The sequence below is a fragment of the Schistocerca gregaria genome, chromosome X, assembly GCF_023897955.1.
Source record: "Schistocerca gregaria isolate iqSchGreg1 chromosome X, iqSchGreg1.2, whole genome shotgun sequence".
Taxonomy (NCBI): domain Eukaryota; kingdom Metazoa; phylum Arthropoda; class Insecta; order Orthoptera; family Acrididae; genus Schistocerca; species Schistocerca gregaria.
Window position 1 is genome coordinate 622151651 of NC_064931.1, and position 26368 is coordinate 622178018.

The 26368-nt window shown below is 41.1% G+C and overlaps 1 protein-coding gene across 2 annotated transcripts in view; it reads right to left on the reverse strand.

The window, feature by feature from the left end:
- Positions 1-272: 272 nt before the first annotated feature.
- The window catches only part of LOC126299325 (uncharacterized), a 136732-nt gene continuing 110636 nt past the window's right edge, over positions 273-26368 (reverse strand). Inside the window, exons 1-3 of one of the 2 annotated variants that reach the window (XM_049991154.1) lie at positions 15016-15160; positions 5834-6069; positions 273-432 (exon numbers count right to left, since the gene is read on the reverse strand). In XM_049991154.1, the coding sequence (XP_049847111.1) occupies positions 281-432; positions 5834-6069; positions 15016-15137 (510 nt within the window). In that variant the 5' untranslated portion in view covers positions 15138-15160 and the 3' untranslated portion in view covers positions 273-280. Of the gene's footprint in view, positions 433-5833; positions 6070-15015; positions 15161-26368 lie in introns of those variants that run through there. The other variant, XM_049991155.1, reaches the window with a different exon arrangement.

The following is a 26368-nucleotide window of genomic DNA, read 5'->3' on the forward strand; positions in this document are numbered from 1 at the left end:
ATTTTGGTTAAAGAATACTTTTCCTTATGATGTAAGCTCAGTCCCATCATTTATAGCCCTCCTCGTGTAGCAAGGGCAGTAGCAGTGATTCTCTTAATTGTGTATCCTTGTACATACCTTTTATAGTGAAGCTGCGTATTACTGAACGATGTTCGTGAATGGATTGGCATTACAAAAATATTTTTCGTAATTTAAAATGCAATTCATTAAAATTGTCTTGGATGGCAAGGAAAACACATTGTGTGGATTGTAAGTAGTTTATTGGCGTAAAATACAGTTTTCATATTCGCAACGGTCTATTGGCAGAAGTAGTGGAGCATCCTTGAGACACCAGGGACGCACCCTTAGCTCCAGGTGGTGGCAACCGCCTCGCTTTCTTCTGCGTCTTCGTCTTCTGCGCGCTCGCAGGAGCTGCATACGGCTGCGGTCGACCTGCAACATGGGAGTTATGCCATTATTACACTCATTCTGGAAAACTGATGCAGGTAACTTAAAAAGCTCGATGAACATGCTACAACACAATACAGTTGATTTATTAACATTTGCAGGTAACAGCACAATACACCTGAAGGAAATAATCCTTGCCATACAAGACAAATATAGAGGAGCATTGACACAGGTTTCACCACAAACAGGGCGTAACAATTAGTAAATGGGAAAGGGCTGTTAACATTCAGACATATGAAATGTATGTACAGACAGATACCTCCAGGAGTCCATAGTTTGATAAGTTTCACCCATTATGGTAAATTAGTCAATCAATGTGTAACCTCCATTACTTATTTTAAGCAAATCACAATGTCCTTTATGCGTCTATATTATGGGTGAGGACGAGTCTTTGCCGTCAGTGCATATCCTTACTGTGGACTGCAGTGTGGAGTCTGCGTATAATTACGATTCAATTGCAGAAATGTTTAATAAACAGAACACTCCCTCAGTAGTCCGTTGCCGGCCATGTTATAATCCGGTTGTCTTTCATTACAAGGATTGTCGATTTTTTCAAACTTTGGGTGCGACTAGAAATTAAACCAAGAAACTAGCGTAAACTGATTATGTCGAGTCTCATAAAACTGAAAACTACATTACATGAATTAAAAGGTAGGAAGGGGTGTTATTCTATGAAAGGTGAGTTTTTATAATTGATTCAGACTAATTCCTTCCCCTGAGCTCGTGTTCTCCCTTCATACCCGTCTGAAATTCCTTACTCGGGTCCAGTATACAAAACTGATTTTCGTTAAGCGCAAAGGGTAACTACGACGAACCTCATATGATGTGAAACAGGTATGAGGAAAGGAGAATGAGATATCATGGTACTATGTTAATCTTTGGTTTATTAAATCTGACCAGCTGTTTATAGGGCACGCACACGGAATTCATATTACTTTGTGGCATTCATATAGGAGTGAGTAGGAAATGAACTTGTGCAAAATGATGTTCACTAAAAAGAAGCAATTTTCATTCATCACAAATGGTTTATTTTATAACACTGTCCTTTCACTACACATCCCAACACGGTCTTCTCTATCCATCAACAGACAATAAGATCAATGAGTTTTCTTTACTTCGACATTCAGATAGGTTTGTGACAACGTAACACGTATTGGTCCCCTCAAACACACATGCCGAGAAGGAAATGCAGATCACACAGATATAAACGAAGCCAGGCTCATTTTTCAGGATATGTGGGGCAATAGGGCCGCTTGGAAGGGGATGCTTCATTTACGAACACAAGTCTCAAAAGTACAACAGAACTTTATCTGCAGTTTGCCGTCATATTTATGGTATGAGAGTAAACGGAACTGCCAGGGACACATCAAGTATGGAGCATGTGACCACAGCCCTCATGTAACAGGCACAGTAAATGAATTTTCCCCACACGAGCGGGTATTGATTAGATCACGAATTGTGTGTTCGGTATTTTCATTTTAGAAGGCATATTTATGGAGAATTCAACCATTTGTATGAATTGAAATGTCATTTTTCCTCTTTTTAAGGAGGAAACCTACAACTTTGATTGCATCGTGGACGCCATAAAATCTGTTCTGCAAATGTATGAACTAATACAGTTCTGCCAACTCGCTTTTTCTTTCAGATTTACAAAACCGGATATTTCCACAGTCGCTGGAGATGTTTGTAATACTACATGGACAGCGTTGTGCTTCAGCATATGCCCGAGCCAATAAAGTGACATTGAAACAGAGAACACTGTTTTTGAAACAGAGAACACTGTTTTTGGAACAGATGGCAATTCCCCAGCTGCCTTGTAAGTATCGAGGGGAAATCTGTTCGCATTAAGAAAAACGTAAATCGAGTTCTCCGTCTTATTCTTACAAATAATTTTCGATTAGATTATTTGCTTTCACTGATGATTATTATACATTTCCTGTTGCGAACAGAGGCTCACATTGCAAAGAAAACGTCGCAGATGTGTGTTCAGACACACTGCAACTGTCGGAAGATTTAAATAGATGAATTTTTGTCAAGATCCACTACCAAGTTTCAATCTGTTCTCCTAGAGAAAGCAGAGCTTCCTGTAACGGAATATGTAATGAGGGCACTTCCAGAAAGAACAATAACTGTAGGTGGTATTACATATAACTATCGCTTATCTAGCGTAAAAATGGTAATAGAATGTTCTTTTGGTTTTATGACATTTAAGTTCAGAATTTTGCATAATCCTAAAGCAAAGTCTAGAAAACGCAGTACATATTGTAAATGGAAGAATTCTATTAAGAAAACATTATCTATAACCTCGAATCAATAAATGAAGTTGAGGTTGCATTCTCGAAGGATGAATACCGAATCACACCAACAACAGCACAAGTCAATTTACAAAAGAGAAAATGCTTCAATCGGAAGCAACCATGCAAGTGAGGGGCAACTTTAAACTGTACTTTGAACAAAATCCTATATATTTAATGTTTTATAAATGTTCTCCATGTACTTATAGAAACAATAATTGTAGCGACATCGCGCGTCGCATGATGCCTGTGCATGAGCGCTCAAGTAGGAAGACTCTGATGCTAGTGACTGCTGTTATCGCGCGGTCATCGAGACACGCCGCGTTTGCAACAGGGTTCAATCAGGAAGCCGCATAACTGTAGTTTTGGTCACGTTACTCAGGGGCAGATGGATGAATCGCGCAGGCACTGCGAAGTTAAAAAATGTAAGAGGGGGAGTAATTTACAGTTTGTCTTCTAGCATTGAAAACTGAACTGATGGAGGTGCACGGATCGCTCTAATCAGCTACTGTGATACAAATTTTGATACTTAAGTAACGGATTCATGAATACTCATTACAGAGAGAGTCATTTTCAAATGCGATTCTTATTTTTACCACGGAATATATTAAGGCTTTGTCATACAACACAATGAAGAAAAGAAAAATGACATTCAACACATGTATTAAGCATTTCTAATGCGTCGTATTGCGTAACACAGTTCGATATGGGTAAAGGTACTGTAATTAATTTATAATCCACTCACACACACGAAACCACATCTTCAGGTTGTTACAGTGTTACCTCACTGAGGTTGCTGAAGTTGGCAGTAGTTTGAAATAGAACAGCCGAAATGAAGTGTTCCGAATGGTTTCGAGTGTCAATGATCAGTACCTGAGGGCCAGCGGCTAACTTATCACGCCCTTTATACAGCCAGTCTATTGGGTGGGTGGGTGGGTGGGGGGGTTGGGGATCATGGGGAGGGGCAGTGGAGGCCGTCCTATAGTTTGCCAGTTAATAATCAGATTAGTACACATACGGCCATACGAGCCGCTCCTGAATGTCAAAATAGTCTCTTCATTCTACTCAACAGACACTCTAATCCACTTTGATTGAGGACAGCAATATAGTAGGCGAATTTTATCATTGATATCTTTCAAACCTTGAATCTTAATCCAACTGTTGAACCTAATTTTCATTTTCGTCTACCCTCCTCCGCTGTACATTGAACAGTAGGGGGGCGAAATACCGCACTCTTGTCTTACACCCCTTTTAACCAGAGAACTTGGTGTTCCACTCTTATTGTTACCTCGTGGTCCGTCTACATATTGAATGTTGTCCGTCTACCCATATACTCTGCCCAAATTTCTCTCAATTTAGAACAGCTTCCACCATTTCACACTGCCGAACGCATTTTTAAAGTAGAAAAATCCTATAACGTGTATTTATTTTTATTCAGTCTTGCTTTCACTATGAACCACAGATACAGAACAGGCCCTCTGGCGTCTTTGCATTGCCTAAAGCCTATATGATCGTCATCTAACAGATCATCAATATTATTTTTCATTGTCCTGTATATTACTGTCAGCAACTTGGATGAATGGGCTGTTAAGCAGTTGTGTGATAATACTAACACTTGTCGGTTCTTGTCACCTTCTGAGTTGTGTGTATTACGATTTATGAAAGTCTGCTGTTGCATTCAAAACACCAACGTGTATGGTGTCCTTCACCACTTCCCCAAAGATTTTAGAAATTTCGTTGGAATATTAGACATCCCTTCTGTCTTATTTGATCGTAAGTCTTCCGAAGCTTTCAAATTCTGATTCCCCTAATTCCCTTGCCTGTCAACTTCTGTTTCTTCTATCATCTCATCAGACAAACTGTAGATATACAACACCTCTGAAAGACTGATTACCTGACTTGTCGATGTATTTGCCTATGTAAAGCCCGCTCAATTTCTGATCTGTCCTATTGCCTGCGAGTGAATGGATGTGAAAACTGTGTGTCAAATGTATGTCAATGTCCAGAATTAGTCATATTGTTGTTAGCGTTACGAACATAGCTTTGTAAATGGGAGTCAAAGAAAACGGCAAGGATCAGTCACTGGCAGTGAAAAGGGCAATGCCAGTACATGACTGGGGTGTGATTGACAATTTAGCTTTTTAATGTTAACTTGCCCCCCCCCCCCCCGCGCACTCCGCCCACGTGACATCTGAGCGGTCATTGACATAGGCGCATCTGCGGGCACTTGTCGCCTGGGACTGTAAGTATGTGACCTCTCTGAAAGAGATCCTCTTTTAGTATAGACAAAAGTACTCATATTTTGCAGTTTTCCTCGTGATTGTGACTAATTCTATTACTTCAGCCATGGTAAACAGTGAATGGACATTCTATTATAGATAAAAACTACTCACAAAATATATGAAAATTATAACTCACGGGTTCATATACAGACTAACAAAGAATGTAATCAAATTAGCAAAACGATATGTGAAGAATACGTGGTGGCTGCTCTAACGATCTGTTTCGTAAGTAACCAAAGACCCAGGCAACAAGTGTATCATAATGTGCCTGCGTGAACTGTGGCCTGACATGATGCGGCGTGTGCCAATTATAATTAGAAGGCCAATATGCCGACCATGCCACGTGATATGCCGGCCTTGACCTCGTCCCAGCCTAGGGTCGAACCTCTCTGCTAACTACGACTGCTATCTGCAAGTTTAAATTGATAACGATACTCACCGCTCGACTAACTCTGGATATTCTGGAGTAGCAATTGAAACAAACCCGTTATTGGATCCATTTAGACTCAGTTGATTGTAGGGCAGTTAGAAATTCAACGGGCTTTGCTTAGGTGAGTAAGTGAGCAGGTCAGCTCATCGCTTTCCCGCAGGCTGTTTTTTTAAGACTAAATACTTTGTAAAGAGATATTAATACAGTAAAACCGCTGGGACTGAAGTGTGTCTAGCATTCATCAAACAGGTCCAGTTGAGCCACTTCACAGCAACAGTCCAACGCAGTTCGTCCACTGGAAATGCTTACAGTTAAGCTGTAAACCCTACCAAAGTAAGAGTTATAAAATTTATTGGCGAGTAGCATATCGAGCGACTCACCTGCCGGGACGTGGTGAAGCGGCTGCCTGACGTTACGCGCCTTCAGCGCGGTCTGCAGATCCCTGGCGGGTGGCGCGACAGCGACGTGGACGGCCCAGATGCGCGCCTCTGCCCGCCGCCGGCGCAGCGCCTCTTGCTGGCGCAGCCTCCGCTGCAGAACCGCGTCCGCCCTGCACAGCCGGCTCCAGCGGCGACTCACGCGGCTCGCCGCCCACAGCGCCTCTCCGTCCAGCTGCCTGCAACACAAAACACACTCCTTTAGCATATCATCGCACTGAAGGTGGACAACATCGATGCATACAGAGAAAGATCGAAGAAGGATGTTATGCCGATACAATGCAATGAAACTTCAGTGACTGACTAGTGACACTAACTGGCCCTACACAAGCACCAACAAACCGACATATCAGACGTGTGTATGAGTTTTGACTGACCGACGAACATGCCTCATCGTGATGTCGGGCAGGTACAACCAGACGACAGCAGACACCAACACCACCCAACAAATTGTGCAATCTCCCGACTAAAATTCGTCTTTTGTCACTGCTCGTGGGATCAAATGCAGTTATAATATACACGACAAAGTGAGAGATGGACGAAATTCTGAGGACAATGTTCCTGGAGAAAATTAAAGAGTGCAGATATTTGTGGGATACTTCGTGCGAGGAGCATAGCAACACTGAAGCAAGAAATGAAGCACATTGTTTAATTTTTTTAACGAAATCCAGAGTGTTTTGTTGTGACACATACAATAAAAGTCCGGCGACCTCTATTTCTGTTTTTATTTCCGATACTTGTAGGAAATAACGTATAAAAATTGACGTATCGGTATTCGATGGACTTGAAGTCGTAAAATATAATTGCTTCATCGTTTTAAGTGTTAATCAGTCCAGCCAACATCCACGTCCTATACAACGAAGAGCAAAGTGTGTATCTTTTTTCAAGGTGCTTCCATTCTTACCTGTATATTGTATGCCACCACCATGTGTAGTTACTCATTTTCGAATTTACAACGGGTTTCCTGATCTTATAGGTGATTTGATACTACATACATAAACAATATTTACATCAACATCCTTTATTTTTCATTTATCGTCATGTATTTCCTCAGTCATCTGTAAGTTACATTGCAGATTTCAGGAATCAGCTAATAACTGTGGAGATACAAAAGCACTAAATTTGATGATGTCCAGCCACTCCGAAATGCACTATTCATTAATTCTTAGATAATTAGGGAAAATCATCTGATCCCAACTGGTCAAGTAACAGAACTTGGGTGAATTACTTTCGCATCCTTTTCCACAATTTTCTCTTGACTTTTTTTAATGCTTTGTACCTTTAAAACAGCCTAGGCAAATCCTCTCCTTTGTTTTTGTGTAAAACCAGCTGGATCTCGTAGAACAAAAAATGAATTTATGATAAACAAGTAACAACAACAGGACGGAGTTGTAACCGCGGAGTGCAGCCGGGTGGCACGTGTGTAGGCTGTCACGAAATTGGTGTGTCAGTCGTTAGATAAACTGAGTGCTTTGTAGTGGCCTTTAAACTTAAATATAATTATGAAACTAATTACTTGTTGTATATAAAATCCAAATTTGCTAAATTCTATCACCTCTGAGTGTGACCACATTGCGCAATCAAATCATTACTTTTTGTGGCTTATCACTTATTCAACACACACCGTTAGTTTCCCGTCAGAATGGTACTCCACTATTGTGTCACGTAACATTTCTTTGCATTATAATATTTATATGGTTTACTTCAGTCCAGTTGATACTGTACATTATTCATCACTACGAAAAGTTAAACGCAATCTGATCAAACGCGTCGGAAACGGATGAACTTCCCTCTGCAATCACACGACGCTCACCGCAGTGCAACCACTCATTATACTCATGGCAAATCAGAGTAAAATTAGCGGATGGCCACTTTCAGTTGGTGTGCCACAAATTGCCCACAGTTAAATGCTAACTCAGTAAACCACAAATTAGCCATGAAATGAAACGTAAATTATGGCTTTAATTTGTTTTGCAATGGTTCAGTAACAAAAAACACAAGTACTCTTCTGATGCATGTTCGAGTTTTGTAAAGGGGAACATCCTATATAACGACTACTGTAAAACCATTTATCAAATATAACAAGGGAAACATTCTTGAGCTGCAATTGCTCTATAACCAAGACCACTGAAAATTACTAACATTCCTGTTCAATGCATTTTTTACGCCGTGGATTGCAGTTGACGTAGCATAAAAAGCTTGGGAAGGACAAGTCCACACTTACGAGGATATTGTGGAATTTTATGGCTACCATTACAGTGTTGCAGCTACGCGAACATTACACAAAATATTGGAAGAAATCTTACATGAACAATGACTTTTCTAATCGTAGGCACACAACTGACGTTCAGCATTTCGAAAGACTCACAATGTTTTGAGCATATTTCCTTAGACTACATCTTTTTCTTGCAGTACTTCTTTTAAATGCAGTGTGACTGACAAATGGAAATAAGTTTCTGATACTATCTGATGCAGCCACGTCACTGAGGAATGGTATTCAGATTCATGAAACACAGACGATATGTAGACGAACTTTTAATATGAACGGCATGCCACAAGATCTAGAACTACCGAAAAGAAGCTAAAAGTTACACAAGTTTAAATAGTAATAAACGAAAATCGATATAAAATGTGACGCTCTAACGAATGTAATGGTTCAAATGGCTCTGAGCACTATGGGACTCAACTGCTGTGGTCATTAGTCCCCTAGAACTTAGAACTACTTAAACCTAACTAACCTAAGAACATCACACACATCCATGCCCGAGGCAGGATTCGAACCTGCGACCGTAGCAGTCGCACGGCTCCGGACTGCGCGCCTAGAACCGCGAGACCACCGCGGCCGGCAAACGAATGTAATATTAATAAAAACAATTAAAAAATTGGCCTCGGTCTCTACCTACATAAAATAGTGCAACAAATGCTTTGTGCATGTTGCAATGTTAAGACAAGGTTAGTCACGCGTTTCACGAAGCACAGGACTAATTCAATATGGTTAGTCTTAAGCGTGATAGCACATAAAACCGTTTATCTTGAGAAATGGTGGTATTACAATATCAGCTAAACTGGGCTGCTATTAGAATTGCAAAACCAAACGATGGGAGCATAATATTTACGTTTCTTTGGTAGAGGACATTACCAGTACTACTACACCAGCCCCTGAAATATCACAATGCACCTCTTTCTAAACTAGCTACTGAACTATGATAAACAGTCCACGCAGCAGGATGTAATACATCATTGAAGTATACTTGCTTCCATATTGTCTAGTCATTGGGGCCACAACCCATTTCTCGTCATTTTAGTGGAAGTCTCACAGAATCTGTACAGCAACATCAGCACTATAAACCCAAAAACCAACTGCAGGCTACAGCATGACTCACCAACTTTTCATCCATTCCCTCAAGTGAAGCACCCTACTAGGCTCTGGAAGAAAAAAGGCAACCGCTCAATGGCAAAACACCTACACCCAGTTTATAATATAAAAACCACATACTTTGCACTAAAAACTGTAGAACATTATCAAAAGTCGATTACTATCTACAAACGATGTTCGAAATACCAAGAAACTCGCTCACTTACTTACTATCGAAAGCATTCCTGACCGAAATACGTGGAACAAACTGCACGATATCCACGAATCACAAGAATTACCTTGGACTAGTATTACAACTAAAAATGGATATGAAAGTGCATTGACAGTTTCGATACCAAGTATCACAATTAAGTATAAAATACGCAAGTCTCATACTATTACGTATAAAAAACAAAACGTACTTACCAGCCTAAGTCAAGCGATTAAACATCTGCGCCATGTGCACCTCTCAACCTTCCCCACCCCTCACTAACACCTACAGAACACCCAAAATATCCAAAATTAACCCTGACAAAATAACCAACCAAATCAAACATTCCCCCACTCATTAAAACCAACACACCCAACTTACAAACCTTAGCCTGCAAGTCCCACAATAATCTGTAACAGACTCTCGAACGGACAATACTTACCTGGTAAGCGCGCCGTCCCATAATGGAATTGAAGCCGGCAACCCCCCCCCCTATATCAATATACTGTGTGTGTGTGTGTGTGTGTGTGTGTGTGTGTGTGTGTGTGTGTGTGTGTGTGTGTGTGTGTGTGCTGCAGTTTCATCTACATGACTACTCTGCAATTCACATTTAAGTGCTTGGCAGAGGGTTCATCGAACCACAATCATACTATCTCTCTACTATTCCACTCCCGAAAAGCGAGCGGGAAAAACGAACACCTAAACCTTTCTGTTCGAGCTCTGATTTCTATTTTATTTTGATGATCATTCCTACCTATGTAGGTTGGGCTCAACAAAATATTTTCGCATTTGGAAGAGAAAGTTGGTGACTGAAATTCCGTAAAAAGGTCTCGCTGCGACGAAAAACGTCTATGCTGTAATGACTTCCATCCCAACTCGTGTATCATATCTGTAACACTCTCTCCCCTATAACGTGATAATACAAAACGAGCTGCCCTTTTCGCACCCTTTCGATGTCCTCCGTCAATCCCACCTGGTAAGGATCCCACACCGCGCAGCAATATTCTAACAGAGGACGAACGAGTGTAGTGTAAGCTGTCTCTTTAGTGGACTTGTTGCATCTTCTAAGTGTCCAGCCAATGAAACGCAACCTTTTGCTCGCCTTCCCGTCAATATTATCTATGTGGTCCTTTCAACTGAAGTTGTTCGTAATTTTAACACCCAGGTACTCAGTTGAATTGACAGCCTTGAGAATTGTACTATTTATCGAGTAATAGAAATCAAACGGATTTCTTATGGAACTCATGTGGATCACCTCACACTTTTCGTTATTTAGCGTCAACTGCCACCTGCCACACCATACAGCAACCTTTTCTAAATCGCTTAGCAACTGATACTGGTCTTCGTATGACCATACTAGACGGTAAATTACAGCATCATCTGCGAACAATCTAAGAGAACTGCTCAGATTGTCACCCAGGTCATTTATATAGATGAGGAACAGCAGAGGTCCCAGGACGCTTCCCTGGGGAACACCTGATATCACTTCAGTTTTACTCGATGATTTGCCGTCTATTACTACGAACTTCCTGACAGGAAATCACGAATCCAGTAGCACAACTGAGACGATACCCCATAGCTCCGCAGCTTGATTAGAAGTCGCTTGTGAAGAACGGTGTCAAAAGCTTTCCGGAAATCTAGAAATACGGAATCAACTTGAGATCCCCTGTCGATAGCGTCCATTACTTCCTGCGAATAAGAGCTAGCTGCGTTGCACAAGAGCGATATTTTCTGAAGCCATGCTGATTACGTGTCAATAGATCGTTTCATAATTATTTTTCAGCAATGACCCACCAATAAACACCGAAACCCTTAAATCTCTATATGATGACTGACAAACAATAATAGACCCATCCTCAATCTGTTTAACTAACACAACAAATAATGGTTTTGTCCGTCAACCCACCATCCTAAAAACTACGTCACAACACCCTTTACTGTCTCCTGCACAAAATAATTAATCGACTTTGAAGACCTCTCTGGCAAAGGCAACACTTCCACTGGAAAACATCTCGAATGGCTGAGAACCAATAATCTCTCCAAATCTCCATGCAGTGTCGTAGTCATACCCATAAACGAGAAAAGACTAATTACACGATCAGTCATCAACATCACACCAAAATAACTACTAGAAAGCCAAAAACCAATCTGTAGCCATAAAATACCAACAGTACAATAACTCAAAACCAGTATACACACAACTCCAGTAAGAATCCTACCAGACGGAAACCCTCACGTCAGTGATACACTAACATTACTTATAACCGCTTTTGAATGATTAAGCACCACAATCTTTGTAACTACTCATGTATGAAGACAAACGAACACACAGAACTGCTGTTGAGTGAAGACACACATTATATCCAGATCCCCCCCCCCGGGTCAGAAACACGACTCTTTTCATTCTGCGGTGGATCGCCTGTCACTCGTTTCATTATCCAAATCTGCCTATCGAGCCGAACTGCAATCACACTTGCAGTAATGATTATGGCTCGCACCTGACTGACATGATACTGCGACAAAGGAAAATGCTTAAAATTGAACGCTGGCCAATAGGAATTTCTAGGTAATTATGAAAAGTGATGCAGTAACCTTTATGTTATACAGTTTCCGATAGCCTTCCCGAAGAAGCTAAGGTTTTCGCTTTACAATAACAACAGCATGACTAAATTATTACTCAGTGTCAAAGAGAAACTTAAGCCTTTGGCAGAGAGTGACGTACATAAAATCTCTTGTAAGCTCCATGGATAAATAAATATGCTGGTTAGTCAGGCAGAGCGGTGGACGTTAGGTAACGGCAGCGCGAGAGAAGCAGAAGACGGAGTCATCATTTGTGGAACATCTATCGACAGAAAAGTCACCCATGCCACATAGACTGAGACGTTATACGTGCTGTTAAGAGAAGCACGTGGAGGACACTGCTGTAAACATACAGAATCAGTAAACAAATGACACAGAATACCAGCTGACATTTAAACCTTCAAACATAGCTTCCTTTAAGTTTCAGATTGCGAACGTTAGATTACAATAGTGAATACAACTCTATGTTTTATCTTTTTTGTTATATCTAACGATTTTCACAAATGAAAAAATTAATAATTTTAATTTTCCTTAAATGTAATTATTTGATTTGTGCGTAACGAATATGATAGTGGAACAAACACTGGTAGCAGTTACTTCTGTAAAATATCTGGGAGTATGCGTGCGGAACGATTTGAAGTGAAATGATCATATAAAATTAATTGTCGGTAAGGCGGGTGCCAGGTTGAGATTCATTGAGAGAGTCCTTAGAAAATTTAGTCCACCAACAAAGGAGGTGGCTTAGAAAACACTCGTTCGACCTGTACTTGAGTATTGCTCATCAGTGTGGGATCCGTACCAGATCGGGTTGATGGAGGAGATAGAGAAGATCCAAAGAAGAGCAGCGCGTTTCGTCACAGGGTTATTTTGTAACCGTGATAGTGTTACGGCGATGTTTAGCAAACTCTGCAAGACAGGCGCTCTGCATCGGGGTGTAGCTTGCTGTCCAGATTTCGAGAGGGTGCATTTCTGGATGAGATACCGAATATATTGCTTCCCCCTACTTATACCTCCCGAGGAGATCACGAATGTAAAATTAGAGAGATTAGAGCGCGCACGGAGGCTTTCAGACAGTCGTTCTTCCCGCGAACCGTAGGCAACTGGAACAGGAAAGGGAGGTAATGACAGTGGCAAGTAAAGTGCCCTCCGCCATACACCGATGGGTGGCTTGCAGAGTATAAATGTAGATGTAACTATCCTCTAAAATGGAACATGAACCCAACGAACCACATCTAGGGCTCCTACGAAATAGGCTGAATCACCCGCCAGATTTCCCCCAAACGCACATTATTCCACAATTTTCACAATGTGGGTGGCTAAACTATTGACGCAACTTTTCACAATTTGCCCTATAAAATATTTGATATTCTATCTGTGAATTCTGTCAGACAGTATTTACTGTGTAGAGGGATATTTAGAAATATGTTACACGACTATAGAAATATGGGCCCGAACTTGTGTGGTAGTTCGTAAATACCAAACAAGAGAAGTACCAATACCTTCATATATGGTGGTTATGGAGTTGCAAGTTCTCTCCCAATGATCTAACCGCTATAAAATTATCTAAATTATCACTCGTCCATATAAGAACCGGGATTAAGTATTATTCGGATCGAGTATGTATGTTTATGGGAACATATCACAAATATTACTCTTCACTTTGTCACTTGCAAAAATATCTCAGGAATCTAACAATCTTGAGACGAACTGCTTCAGTAAAGTTATCGACCGGGGGAAGAAACGCAATTGTATACGGTTAGTTTCATATTTATAACCACTTTCATTCACATATACGTACAACACACAATTGAACGCGATGTACTGGTCCCCAGTTGCCTGTCTGGCAATTTATGGCCTATACAGTTCTTCATTCTGTGTCACTTGAAAATCTAAACACGTAGAAATCATTTCTGCAAAAGTTAGTGCAGTTCATAGCTGAGCGGCCGCCAATACTTCCGACGAATTCTTGAAATACATTTAATTAGCAAGCTCCACTCGCTTCGTGACTCATATGTAAACAAATGTGGATATATTATACTTTGGGGAAAACATGGCGTACAGTTCAGTTTAAGCTATGGTAGTACTAAGCTCCCCAATAAAGGAGAAAAAATAAAAAAATAACAAAAAGAATGGCATGCACATAGAACAACGTTAATTGAAATATGAACATTTTAAAACCACACGAAAGCAGTGTTCACCTATAAACAGATAGCCTGATTACAATTACATACTCACACTTAACTTCGCAGCTTCACATACAAACTACACCTTACACCAAGTGGTTATCAGGTTTTGTATTGACGAGAAGCTTCTAGTCTCCACCGCATTTCGTAAACACTGCGAACGTCGAAACTGCTACTAACAACACGAATGGCTGCAATCACGACGGTACACAATCCACGTAAGTGACTATGATGAAACATCTCCCACCTTCATGGCATCACTAGGTTCAATCGTCTTCATGACACAATATCAATTCAAAAGTATGAGCTCTTTTTTTGTAAGGAGATTTACACACTTGTACCGAAGGTAAACGTAACACTACGTGAAATCTCAAGGGTAGCTTTGTAGCGTACAGCACGCAGTTTTATGTTTAAGTACCTAAGGAATAAGTCGTTAGAACTGAAACTACCACAATCAAACTACTACCACTCGTTCATGTTCAATACTAAGTGACCCTCGACGAGTTGTCAGCTACAATTTCTCCAAACGGAATTAGATGTTCCGGTGGAACTTTTCATCCTGTAATTCGTCTGCTTCATTAGGCAGCAAGGGTTAACTGAATACTGTCAGCACAACATCACTTTTTTAATGACAGTTCCGAAGCAACTGCTACTGAGGAAAATACATTACAGAAAAGTAATTAGGAATCCCTCTGAATAACGAAGACATTACACGAACGAGAATGTTACCAGTAACTATCTCGATACATTGTGCACTGGCAGTCACACTACATTGATAAATTATAAAGAAACATACCTCAAGATGGTTATCGCGATTTCTGGTGGTAGGCTGCCGATGATATCTAAGTTGAAACAAAAGATGGACGGACACACGACCGCCAGCCCCATCACAGACAACAGCGAGTAGAAAGGCTCCATTTCTGCATTGACCTTACCACACACTATGGCGGACAACGATCAAATAGCGCACAGCGCCCTCTTCCTCTCCTTATATGTGCTCTGTCTGTGACGTCACCATGCGATCGCGCTGCAGTGCCCCCTACTGTGAATTAAGGGAACGAACTGCTGTGACGTCAGGTATCATGCAAAGCCAAACAACCAATACTGGTATCAGCTGTGTCGTGTCAATAACAGAATGCTTCCATAAGAAATGTTTGCTTTGCTGATTTTGTGAAAAACGCCGACTCCCAAAACTCGGTTCTGGATCCTTTGTAATGTTAGTGGAACTTCTGCATGTGAAGCGTAGGACTGTCTTTAGAGGTATGTCACTACTTATATACATCCACTTAGTGAAAGTATCTCGAAAGATATCATTAAGCTATTATTACTTCGGTTCTGCCGTTAGAGATTATCTATTGGTAGTAGTGGTCGTTATGCTTGGTATTCAATTTTCTGTTCATGAACCAATGTGCAAGTCTTACGTCTTACACAAGTTCGTTGTACATAATTAGCATTAGTGTCCTCCTGACAACCATACATAGAAGTAGAATGCTGTGAAGGCATTTTGAATAAAGCCGTTTCCGTCATTCTTGCTTACCATCAGTAGTTGAACAGATCCTGGCAGTCTTACGGGGTATAGAATCTTCACACAATAACTGAATAATCAGCCTGAGTACGAATAGTGAAATTTTTATATGGTGGTCATTGATTAAAGAGGCCTACGAAGACGGATAAGAAAGAGTCCCACGACCGGTAACGAACTTGCTGTTTTGCAAATATCGTAATACGGCGAACAATAATTATGAAATAACTTCTGTCTATAAGACTATACCACAACACTTCATTACGTTACTCACGGAGCAGGTAGATGTCAGTATAACATATTTTTACTCATATGTGTTTTGTTCTGTACAGTTAAGAAAGAGAAAAAGGATTTTCTTTTTGTCTACAGGGCATCTTGTATTTCTTGGCTACTCCCATGTTGAACTGTTTGATTCCGATAGTGTGTCTTTTCCTGTCATTATTTATTAAACTAGAAAATTCAGCTAAAAAGAAAAACAGCATCCGAAATTAATGTAAATTCATTGAGCACTCAGACTAAACGAGTCCAACTGTAGTTTATCTGTGATCAAAATGAATGCGAAACTGAAATCTGCTATTCGTAGGTTTCTGTATCCATCGAGAGTCTGTTATTTGCCAGCTTATGAACAAAACACACTTCATACTTTACATTCCTGAGTTACTTCTATAATTAGTTATTATGTTCATGCAAATACGGGTTAAACAGCCGTGGAGAGGGCATATGGAAACTCAACCACCAGAACCCATATGACTCAACATCCATGTAGGAAGACGTTTTCAAAAACTAGCGCCACGTTACGCTTATAGTACGATTACATTTTAGTTTTGTCGACGTAAACCGTAGAGGGATTGAAGCCATTCTGTATCAACTGAATATTCGAAACGTTAAATGTTGGTATATAAAATGATTTATTACAGATCAGATACGGTCCAACAACATTAACTGAAAAATAACGTCGTTATTGCGATATGCGAGAAACAAACTACCAGATATATTAGGATAAGCGTAGGTTATGCCTATTGCTCCCAAATGCACATAGCTCAGTGCAAATGTAACCAAATTATTTGGTCTCCTCTGTCTTCCCTATACTGAAATGGCTCTGAGTAATATGGGACTCAACATCTGAGGTCATCAGCCCCCCTATACTAAAAATTAAGAATTGTTTTGTTAGATGACTTCAGAATTGTTGATACAGAACTAGACATGATGATTTTCACATATTTTGAACGAAAGATTTTCAGTTAAAGATTAAGAAACACAGAATGGAAAATGGAAACGAAACGCTTGAAGTTGCGAATACCTTAAATGTATAGTTAAATGGTGTTTTAGCACTAGATGCTCCATAAACTAAATGTCGCAGACATATATCCAAGGATGAAACAGCACGCCAAGTTCATTAAATAGGAGATGAAGAAACGTGTAGATTAGAAATCCAGATGAAATGAAACATAAGCTGAGAGTGTAGTAGATTCTCTTATGAAAACCGTTATTACGTAGTCTTACAGCCTCACCAAGAGCTACAAAGAAAGAGGAAAATCGCACATGCTTAATCTTTCCGTATTCGTAGCAGCAGATTAATAGTGACTAAGACAAAAGTGCAGAACAGTGTGTTAATTGTGTAAGACGCGCTGAGGGCATCATTGCAGTTCCTTTTCTTCAGGTAACAAGGCTACATTCTGGTCGTACAAAATGAAATGTGTTACATGCAGATAACGGTTTTTTAAAAGAAACAACGAACAGTTTGTTAGACACGGTGTTCTCAAGGCACAATTACATATGTTCGACATGTAATAGCCTGTAGGTTTGTAACTCCCTAGCATGCACCGAGCAAGGTGGCGCAGTGGTTAACACAGTGGGCTCGCATTCGGGAGGACGACGGGTCAATCCCGCCTCCGGCCATCCTGATTTAGGTTTTCAGTGATTTCCCAAAATCGCTTCAGGCAGATGTCGGGATGGTTCCTTTGAAAGGGTACGGCCGACTTCCTTCACATCCTTCCCTAATACGATGAGACCGATGACCTCGCAGTTTGGTCCCCCCCCCCCCCCCCTTCCCCAAATCAACCAACCAACCCTAGCATGCAGTAAAAACGGATGAAACCGGTCGTATTTGTCTGTAGTGTATTGCTAAATTCAACTCACAAGATATCATTGCATTTTGCATTTACCAATTTGATGTGCTATTGTGCATTACGTTAGTCACAATCACTGTTAACATTACTGTGTTTTTTATTTGGCTATTAAGATGTACCATATTTTTAATGTACTTTTTTCTATACCTATTAATGTGTATTTTCTCTTATACCACATGTACTCTTGCAAGAGGTACTTTTATGTACTCCTTTTGTATTTTTTGTAATAATTCTCGCAGTATTGGATTTATGGGATATAAATAAATAAATAAAATAAATGTAGCGTGGAAACTTAGAGAAACTCACTATGCCGTTGAAGTCTGTAAAATGTTCTCAGGTCCATTGAGTGTCCATGATTTCAGATGAGTGATTTGAGTATGTTACACAAATTTTGAGGCATTGGACCATCGTTACTAACGAAATAACATACAAGTTGCTGCTGATTTGAAAAGTTATTTGGGGTAATCTCTGGCGAAATGAATCAAAAGTAATTGGTGTACAACGGCCATTTTGTTTTAGTGAAAATCTCAATGTCAGATAGACAATTTGAATTTCGTTTTACAGACACTGCCGCCGTTATTACTCTAGATGAGAGACTGGAAGACCAATCTGCTTCCAAAAGGCTCTGCACCCTACAACAGAAGTTCTGAATCTTCTGTGGTTGATGTGTGTGCTGCCAATGACAATGATGTGTAGAACTGCCTACGGTCTAGGGTGGTGTTATGGTATACTGTATAAAGAGATCTGGATGAAGGCGTCCCGTAGGCTTGGGGATTTTATGCGAGCTCGCCAGAGCTGTATGGAATCTATCCATCCGTCAGTGAAGAGATTGTTGGTAAGCTGTAGGTAATAATGAAATGTTTCAGTGTTCCTCTCGAATGAGTCCGGATTTAGTTTAGGAGTGATACGTGTGTATTGCTTCGGCAAAAACACAAAAACAAACAGTTTCATACTAAATAGCACACAGATAAGGTTAACAACAACATAATACATTGAGTTTCTCGAAGAGTCTGTGGCATGTTACGCAGCTACCTTCATCACACCGAAATGTCGTGCAAAAGCTACTAGTAAAGCGTTCCTAAAGTGGATTATCGTGGGTGTATATTTACCAGCCAATACCCAACAGTGTTTTATATTAACCATTGACAGCTGCAAAGCTAAATTATCCCATTAAACAATAAAACGTAAGCTGCTCGATATCAACACGGCTCAAGATCACTACCCAGTATTAATTTACGCATACAAATTTAAGGGACAAAGTTTTTGCCTAATATCAATTAAATTTATCTACGTTACCCAAATACCAGTTGATTTTGAGCCCCCGTTGTGCAATTTTTACACGCATTAATAAAATTCGATCACAGGTGAAAGGTTTTAGTGGATTGGGAAATTATTTATAAGAAACTTAATAAAGTTCCCAGACTTGTGGTGTGTATATGAGTAACACTATTGAGAAGACAGCAGAATAAGCATGACCTTTATATAAAATGAATATATCTCGCTTTATTACTAAAAGGCTATCTTTCTTTCTTCCGTCCACTTTGGCGTTTGGGATTTAGGTGCTGTTTTCTCAGGCATCACTTCCCACTTGCACACATTGTGTCTTTAGACGCCTTTGTCCATGACGTCCGCTGAATCTATCTGAGATCTTGCCAGATCAATTTTGACTTGTCATCCAAGGTGTAGTAGTCTTGGGTCTCTAGATGTTCCTGAGAATTCTGTTGGTGAGTCTGATCTGTGGGAGTCTGCTTACGTGTCCATGTCGCCTCTTTCTGATTTCCGCTGCGATGTTGGAGAACTTCTCTATGGTGTCCCTGGAGTGAATCCTATATCCATTGTCCGTTAGTTTTGGACCATTAATTATCCTAATGATTTTTCTTCCCAGTGTGATAATGTTTGTGTGTAAGATCAGTGTCTCACTGGCGTATAGCACCTCAGGTTTGATTACAGTGTTGTAGAGAGGATTTTGGTGCATGTGGACAGACATTTCTGATTATAAATGCCTTGTGTTTTGTGTAAGGCTCTCTTCATTTTCGATGACGCCGCACTAGTTGGCGTTTTCGTCACACTTTGCGAAACATCGGTTCCGTGCTGGTCCCTAGGGAAATCAATATGTAATTGAAAAGGTACCCGCTGTATGTCTTCACTTTATCGTGTGCCATCGAAACCTTGCGTACATTTTAGCGTACATTCAAGGGTTACGAAACTCGTCTCAGACAGTTACTCGCTCTCTGCCGCAGACCGATGCTGGCACTCAGAAGCCATGCAGGGTCACGTGCTGTGGCATATGCTGCGCAACGGACTGTCTTTCTCATGGGCCTCGAACCACGGTCGGGCCACCGGAAATACGCGCATCCTCCCCTCCCACCACCCTTTTTACAAGGAACTTACGAGTTGCCTTGACCATCATACATCGCTAACGATCACTTATGTAGAGCGCCAGGCGCCAGTATGTCAATGAAGAGGCACCCAATCAACTACTTAATTTTGATATTAGTTGTCGAGAGTGTGAATGTATCTAAACGCGCCGCTACGAAGTATTAAACTAACCTGAAATGTAACTCGCTCCCTCCTGGAGACGGTCACTGCAAGTGATGAGACCTGTATCTTCAGGCGCTGCAGCGTGCGCCGCAGGGCCCGTATAAGGAAGGAAGATGGGACTTAACGTCCCGTCGAGATGTCAGTCATTAGAGGAGGAGCACAAGCTCGGATTGTGTGAAAGTATGGGGAAGGAAACTGCTGTGCTCTGTGGCAACGGAGAGAACTAAGAGACTTTGGGAGGGGTATATGATAATCTTAATAGTGAAGCCATACAAAGACAGAGAGTAACACAGATACGCCCAACAGATGAAATCCTTCAAATTTCACTTGACCCAATATCAAACAGATATCCTCACCGTCTAAGCAATAAAGTGAATATTTTGTACCTAAAATAATACATAGATAACCAGTATCCACAGCTATTAATAACAGACGACATTTACAATTATCAGCTTAACTTTCGGTTTGCGGTACTGGTTACACCTACTTCTTGTTAGGTTAGTATTTGTTCTGAGCCTTACACTCATTTGCTTCACTTAGAAGATAGTTGTACATTTTAAGTTTGGAAATTTGTGTTAAGGTCTTATGGGACCAAACTGCTGATGTCATCGGTCCCTAAGCTTACGCACTACTTAATATAACTTTAACTTACGCTAAGAACAACACGCACACACATGCGGAAGGGAGGATACGAACCTCCACCGGAGGGAGCCGTACAGACCGCGGCTACATTTTAAGTGAAGAATGAACAGAAACAATTCGAAACCTAACTTATTGCTTCGTTACTGTGTGAAGATACTGTACTCTGTAAGAATACATACGACTTATTTCAAGTTATTTTTGTCAGCAATAATTCAGGAATTCGCAAATTCAGATTACTTGGAAAGCATTCGAATTCTGAGTATGGGGTGTCAGGAGACTATATAGCTGATGACATTTCAGTATTTGCTTTACGCTTACAAAATATTGTTGCCCATTGAATAATGAATACTGAAGTGAATTCCAACATAATTACTGCAACTGTCAGTGGAGAAACTTCAACCATAGGAACTTGGCTGATGTGCTCATCGGGCGTGAACAAACTGACGTTTACAAGCAGTCAGGAACCTATAAAGACACGAAATAAGCTGTAGATGTAGACGTTTCTCTAACATCACAAGGCGTCGATTTTGCCACAAAAGCAACAAGTTGGGTCATTGGAAGCATCCCATTCCACACTTCTGATCTGAGCTTTGGCGCAATAGTTTCGTGTGTTGTGTGATGTCACTGTCATGGTGCTTTTGAGTGGTTCGTGTTTGTAGATGTCGTGGTGTATTTGGTGGCGCACTCTGGTGGTGGATGTTGTGTGGAGCCGTTTGTGTAACGTGCGGTAGTCAATTTGGCAACTTGGGTTTATTTGCGTCTTTGTAATCAGTTTGGTTACGTCGAGCCGGAAGTTCGTGCTTTGCTTCCAGCGAGTTGTTACGGTCTATTGGTTTCTGAGGTTTATGCGTTTGGCGTTTTTGTTAGATATGATTGGGCTGGTGTTTGTCATGTGGTATGAAATTTAATTTTTATGTCTTTATCGTTAGGGAGATACTGACAGGTTTGAGATAGATTATATAATGGTAAGACAGAGATTTAGGAACCAGGTTTTAAATTGTAAGACATTTCCAGGGGCAGATGTGGACTCTGACCACAATCTATTGGTTATGACCTGCAGATTAAAACTGAAGAAACTGCAAAAATGTGGGAATTTAAGGAGATGGGACCTGGCTAAACTGAAAGAACCAGAGGCTGTACAGAGTTTCAGGGAGAGCATAAGGAAACAATTGACAGGAATGGGGGAAAGAAATACAGTAGAAGAAGAATGGGTAGCTTTGAGGGATGAAGTAGTGAAGGCAGCAGAGGATCAAGTAGGTAAAAAGACAAGGGCTAGTAGAAATCCTTGGGTAACAGAAGAAATATTGAATTTAATTGATGAAAGGAGAAAATATAAGAATGCAGTAAATGAAGCATCCAAAAAGGAATACAGACGTCAGGAAGTGCAAAATGGCTAAGCAGGGATAGCTAGAGGACAAATGTAAGGATGTAGAGGGTTATCTCACGAGGGGTAAGATAGATACTGCCTACAGGAAAATTAAATAGACCTCTGGAGAAAAGAGAGTCACTTGTACGAACACCAAGAGCTCAGATGGAAATCCAGTTCTAAGCAAAGAAGGGAAAGCAGAAAGGTGGAAGGAGTATATAGAGGGTCTATGCCAGGGCGACGTACTTGAGGACAATGTTATGGAAATGGAAGAGGATGTAGGTGAAGATGAAATGGGAGATACGACACTGCGTGAAGAGTTTGATGGAGCACTGAAAGACCTGAGTCGAAACAAGCCCCCGGGAGTAGACAACATTCCATTGGAACTACTGACAGCCTTGGGAGAGCCAGTCCTGACAAAACTCTACCATCAGGTGAGCAAGATGTATGAGACAGGCAAATTCCCTCAGACTTCAAGAAGAATATAATAATTCCAATCCCAAAGAAAACAGGTGTTGGCAGATGTGAAAATTACCGAACTATCAGTTTAATAAGTCACAGCTGCAAAATACTAACACGAATTCTTTACAGACGAATGGAAAAACTAGTAGAATCCGACCTCGGGGAAGATCAGTTTGGATTCCATAGAAATGTTGGAACACGTGAGGCAATACCGACCCTACGACATATCTTAGAAGCTAGATTAAGGAAGGGCAAACCTACGTTTCTAGCATTTGTAGACTTAGAGAAAGATTTTGACAACGTTGACTGGAATACTCTCTCTCAAATTCTAAAGGTGGCAGGGGTATAATACAGAGAGCGAAAGGTTATTTACAATTGGTACAGAAACCAGATGGCAGTTATGAGAGTCGAGGGACATGAAAGGGAAGCAATGGTTGGGAAGGGAGTGAGACAGGGTTGTAGCCTCTCACCGATGTTATTCAATGTGTATATTGATCAAGCAGTAAAGGAAACAAAAGAAAAATTTGGAGTAGGTATTAAAATCCATGGAGACGAAATAAAAACATTGAGGTTTGCCGATGACTTCGTAATTCTGTCAGAGACAGCAAAGGACTTGGAAGAGCAGTTAAACGGAATGGACATCATCTTGAAAGGAGGGTATAAGATGAACATCAACAAAAGAAAAACGAGGATAATGGAATGTAGTCGAATTAAGTCGGGTGATGCTGAGGGAATTAGATTAGGAAATGAAACACTTAAAGTAGTAAAGGAGTTTTGCTATTTGGGGAGAAAAATAACTGATGGTCGTCGAAGTAGAGAAGATATAAAATGTAGACTGGCAATGGCAAGGAAAGCGTTTCTGAAGAAGAGAAATTTGTTAACATCGAGTATAGATTTAAGTGTCAGGAAGTCGTTTCTGAAAGTATTTGTATGGAGTGTAGCCATGTATGGAAGTGAAACATGGACGATAAATAGTTTGGACAAGAAGAGAATAGAAGCTTTCGAAATGTGGTGCTACAGGAGTATGCTGAAGATTAGATGGGTGGATCACATAACTAATGAGGAAGTATTGAACAGGATTGGGGAGAAGACAAGTTTGTGGCACAACTTGACCAGAAGAAGGGATCGGTTGGTAGGACATGTTTTGAGGCATCAAGGGATCACCAATTTTGCATTGGAGGGCAGTGTGGAGGGTAAAAATCGTAGATGGAGACCAAGAGATGAATACACTAAGCAGATTCAGAAGGATGTAGGTTGCAGTAGGTACTGGGAGATGAAGTAGCTAGCACAGGATAGAGTAGCATGGAGAGCTGCATCACACCAGTCTCAGGACTGAAGACCACAACAACAACATCGTTAGGGATCGATATGACCCATAAGTTTGCAAGTTGTTTGTTACGTGCTGCTCTGGACAACGGCATGACGTCGATCATAAAGTTTCTGCAGATATTTGGGTTAATAGCAGAATATCAGGTGTCATACTTGGGTGAGGGGGGAGGGGCAGTGGATGAAATTGACAAGGGAACTATACATGTGGATGTATCCTAGCGCCAACGCCTGGGTATCGATTCAGCATGGTACCTGGTTCGAGAAATCTAGATCGGCCATGAGGAAATCAGTGTTCCTTACGTTTTATTTTTGGGCACATGAGAATGGTATGGAGTGCAACATTGCTTTTCTTTATGTAGGGAAGCGTGTTCAACGTATGTTAAGTACAGGGAGAAGTTGGTTAGGCCAGGGGTTGCAGGTGACATCGACAAATCTGTTACTTGACAGGTGTGGGAGGAATAATTTGTGGGCGGTTTGAGGTGGGAATGAGCTCGCTGACGATATGTTTACGGTTTATTTGTAGTTTTTGTAAGAGGAAATTTGTGGGATTTATTGAGGGATATATTGATGAGGGTAGTACTGTTAAGCCAAATGCGTTTTCTTCATTAGGTCTGTGTGTTCAGATGTATGGTATTTCAGTTGTACGTAAATTTACGTAGTGGATAGAGAAGACGTTTAGTTTTCGATTTGTTGGGGGTTTTGGTGTTGTGGGTTGCTAGTGTATTCTGTAGGCTGTGTAAAGTTTCTGGTACTTTTTGCATTTGTACTGTAGATATCGAGGACTTCGTTTGAGATATATAGCTGAAAGGAATTATCTGATATCGCGTTTCCGATTTGTACGTGTTGATTTTTCGCTATGGTGGGGGCGGAAAGGTTCCACTTGAGCTACATATGCCAAGATAAATGTTAGATTCCTGTGGTTTTCTTGTTTGTATAGTAAAGTACAGTGTTTCATTATCGACGTGTCAGTTCTTACGACAAATTCATTAGGTGCTTATATGTAGAGGTGCGTGCTGTACCCCCCTGTGAGTCCAGGGATTAGAAGAGGCCCGCGGCATTCCTGCCTGTCGTAGGAAGCGACTAAAAGGAGTCTCACACGTTTCAGACTTCATGTAATGGTCCCCTGTAGGGTTTGACCTGCATATTTAAATTTTTTCCCATAGTGCGAGCCAATTGGGGAAGAGAGCCGTACTGGTGCATCGTGTCCATTGTGCATTGCGATCTTTAACCCACTTTCTCGACGTTGCATTGCAAATTTCGTTCTTCCTCCATCTCTTGGGCGAGGATAGATTCCTGGGTGTGGTTTCCGCCGTGCACTATACGGTGTCACTTTCTGTGCCAACGTCGACCATGGACTTCTTTGCATCAGATATTCAGAATGGTAGCCAGTCCATTGTGGTGGGCTTGCCATGCTCCGAAGGGGTCCCTTGGGTCCCTTCCTGCCCAGGTTTCTCCTAGTGGGAAGGATGATCCTGACCACTGGCTGAAGTGCACAGAAGCAGCTGGTTGTAGGGCTTCACTATCCTCCTCAGTTCCGAAGACTGAATCTGTGAAGCCCTCCCAGCCAAAGAAAACAAAGGAGCAATGGGAGAAGTCAGAAAAGAAGACTCCAAAGACCAAGGAAATTCCAGTGGCAGCCCATCAGCGCTACCCACCAGCTCTGCATCTGAGGTTAAAGTGGAGATTCTGGTGTCTTCTGAAGACCTAGATGTCACCTCTGCCTCAGTTGTGATGGTTCTAGATTCCGGTTCTACATCAGTGGCAGTAGGTGAGTCGGCAGTGTAATCTGCCTCCTCAATCCCTTCACTCCTTTTTCGGCTGTGAATGATGTCATTCTTCAGTGAAATTGCAACGGTTTCTTCCACCACCTGGCTGAACTCCGACAACTTCTCAGTCTTGGCCCGTTCTTCTGCATTGCTCTCCAGGAAACTTGGTTTCCAGTAATTCGAACCCCCACCTTCCATGGATGCCGGAGTTTTGTAAGAATCAGACAGCTTATGAGAAGGTATCTGGTCGAGTCTGCATCTACATCTTTAACTCTCTTTACAGCATGTGCGTACCTCTTCAAAAACCTTTACAGGCTGCCGCTGTTAGGCTGCGGATGCCTCAGTTTATTACTGTTTTGCAGTCTCTATCTTTCACCGGATGGTGATGTCCC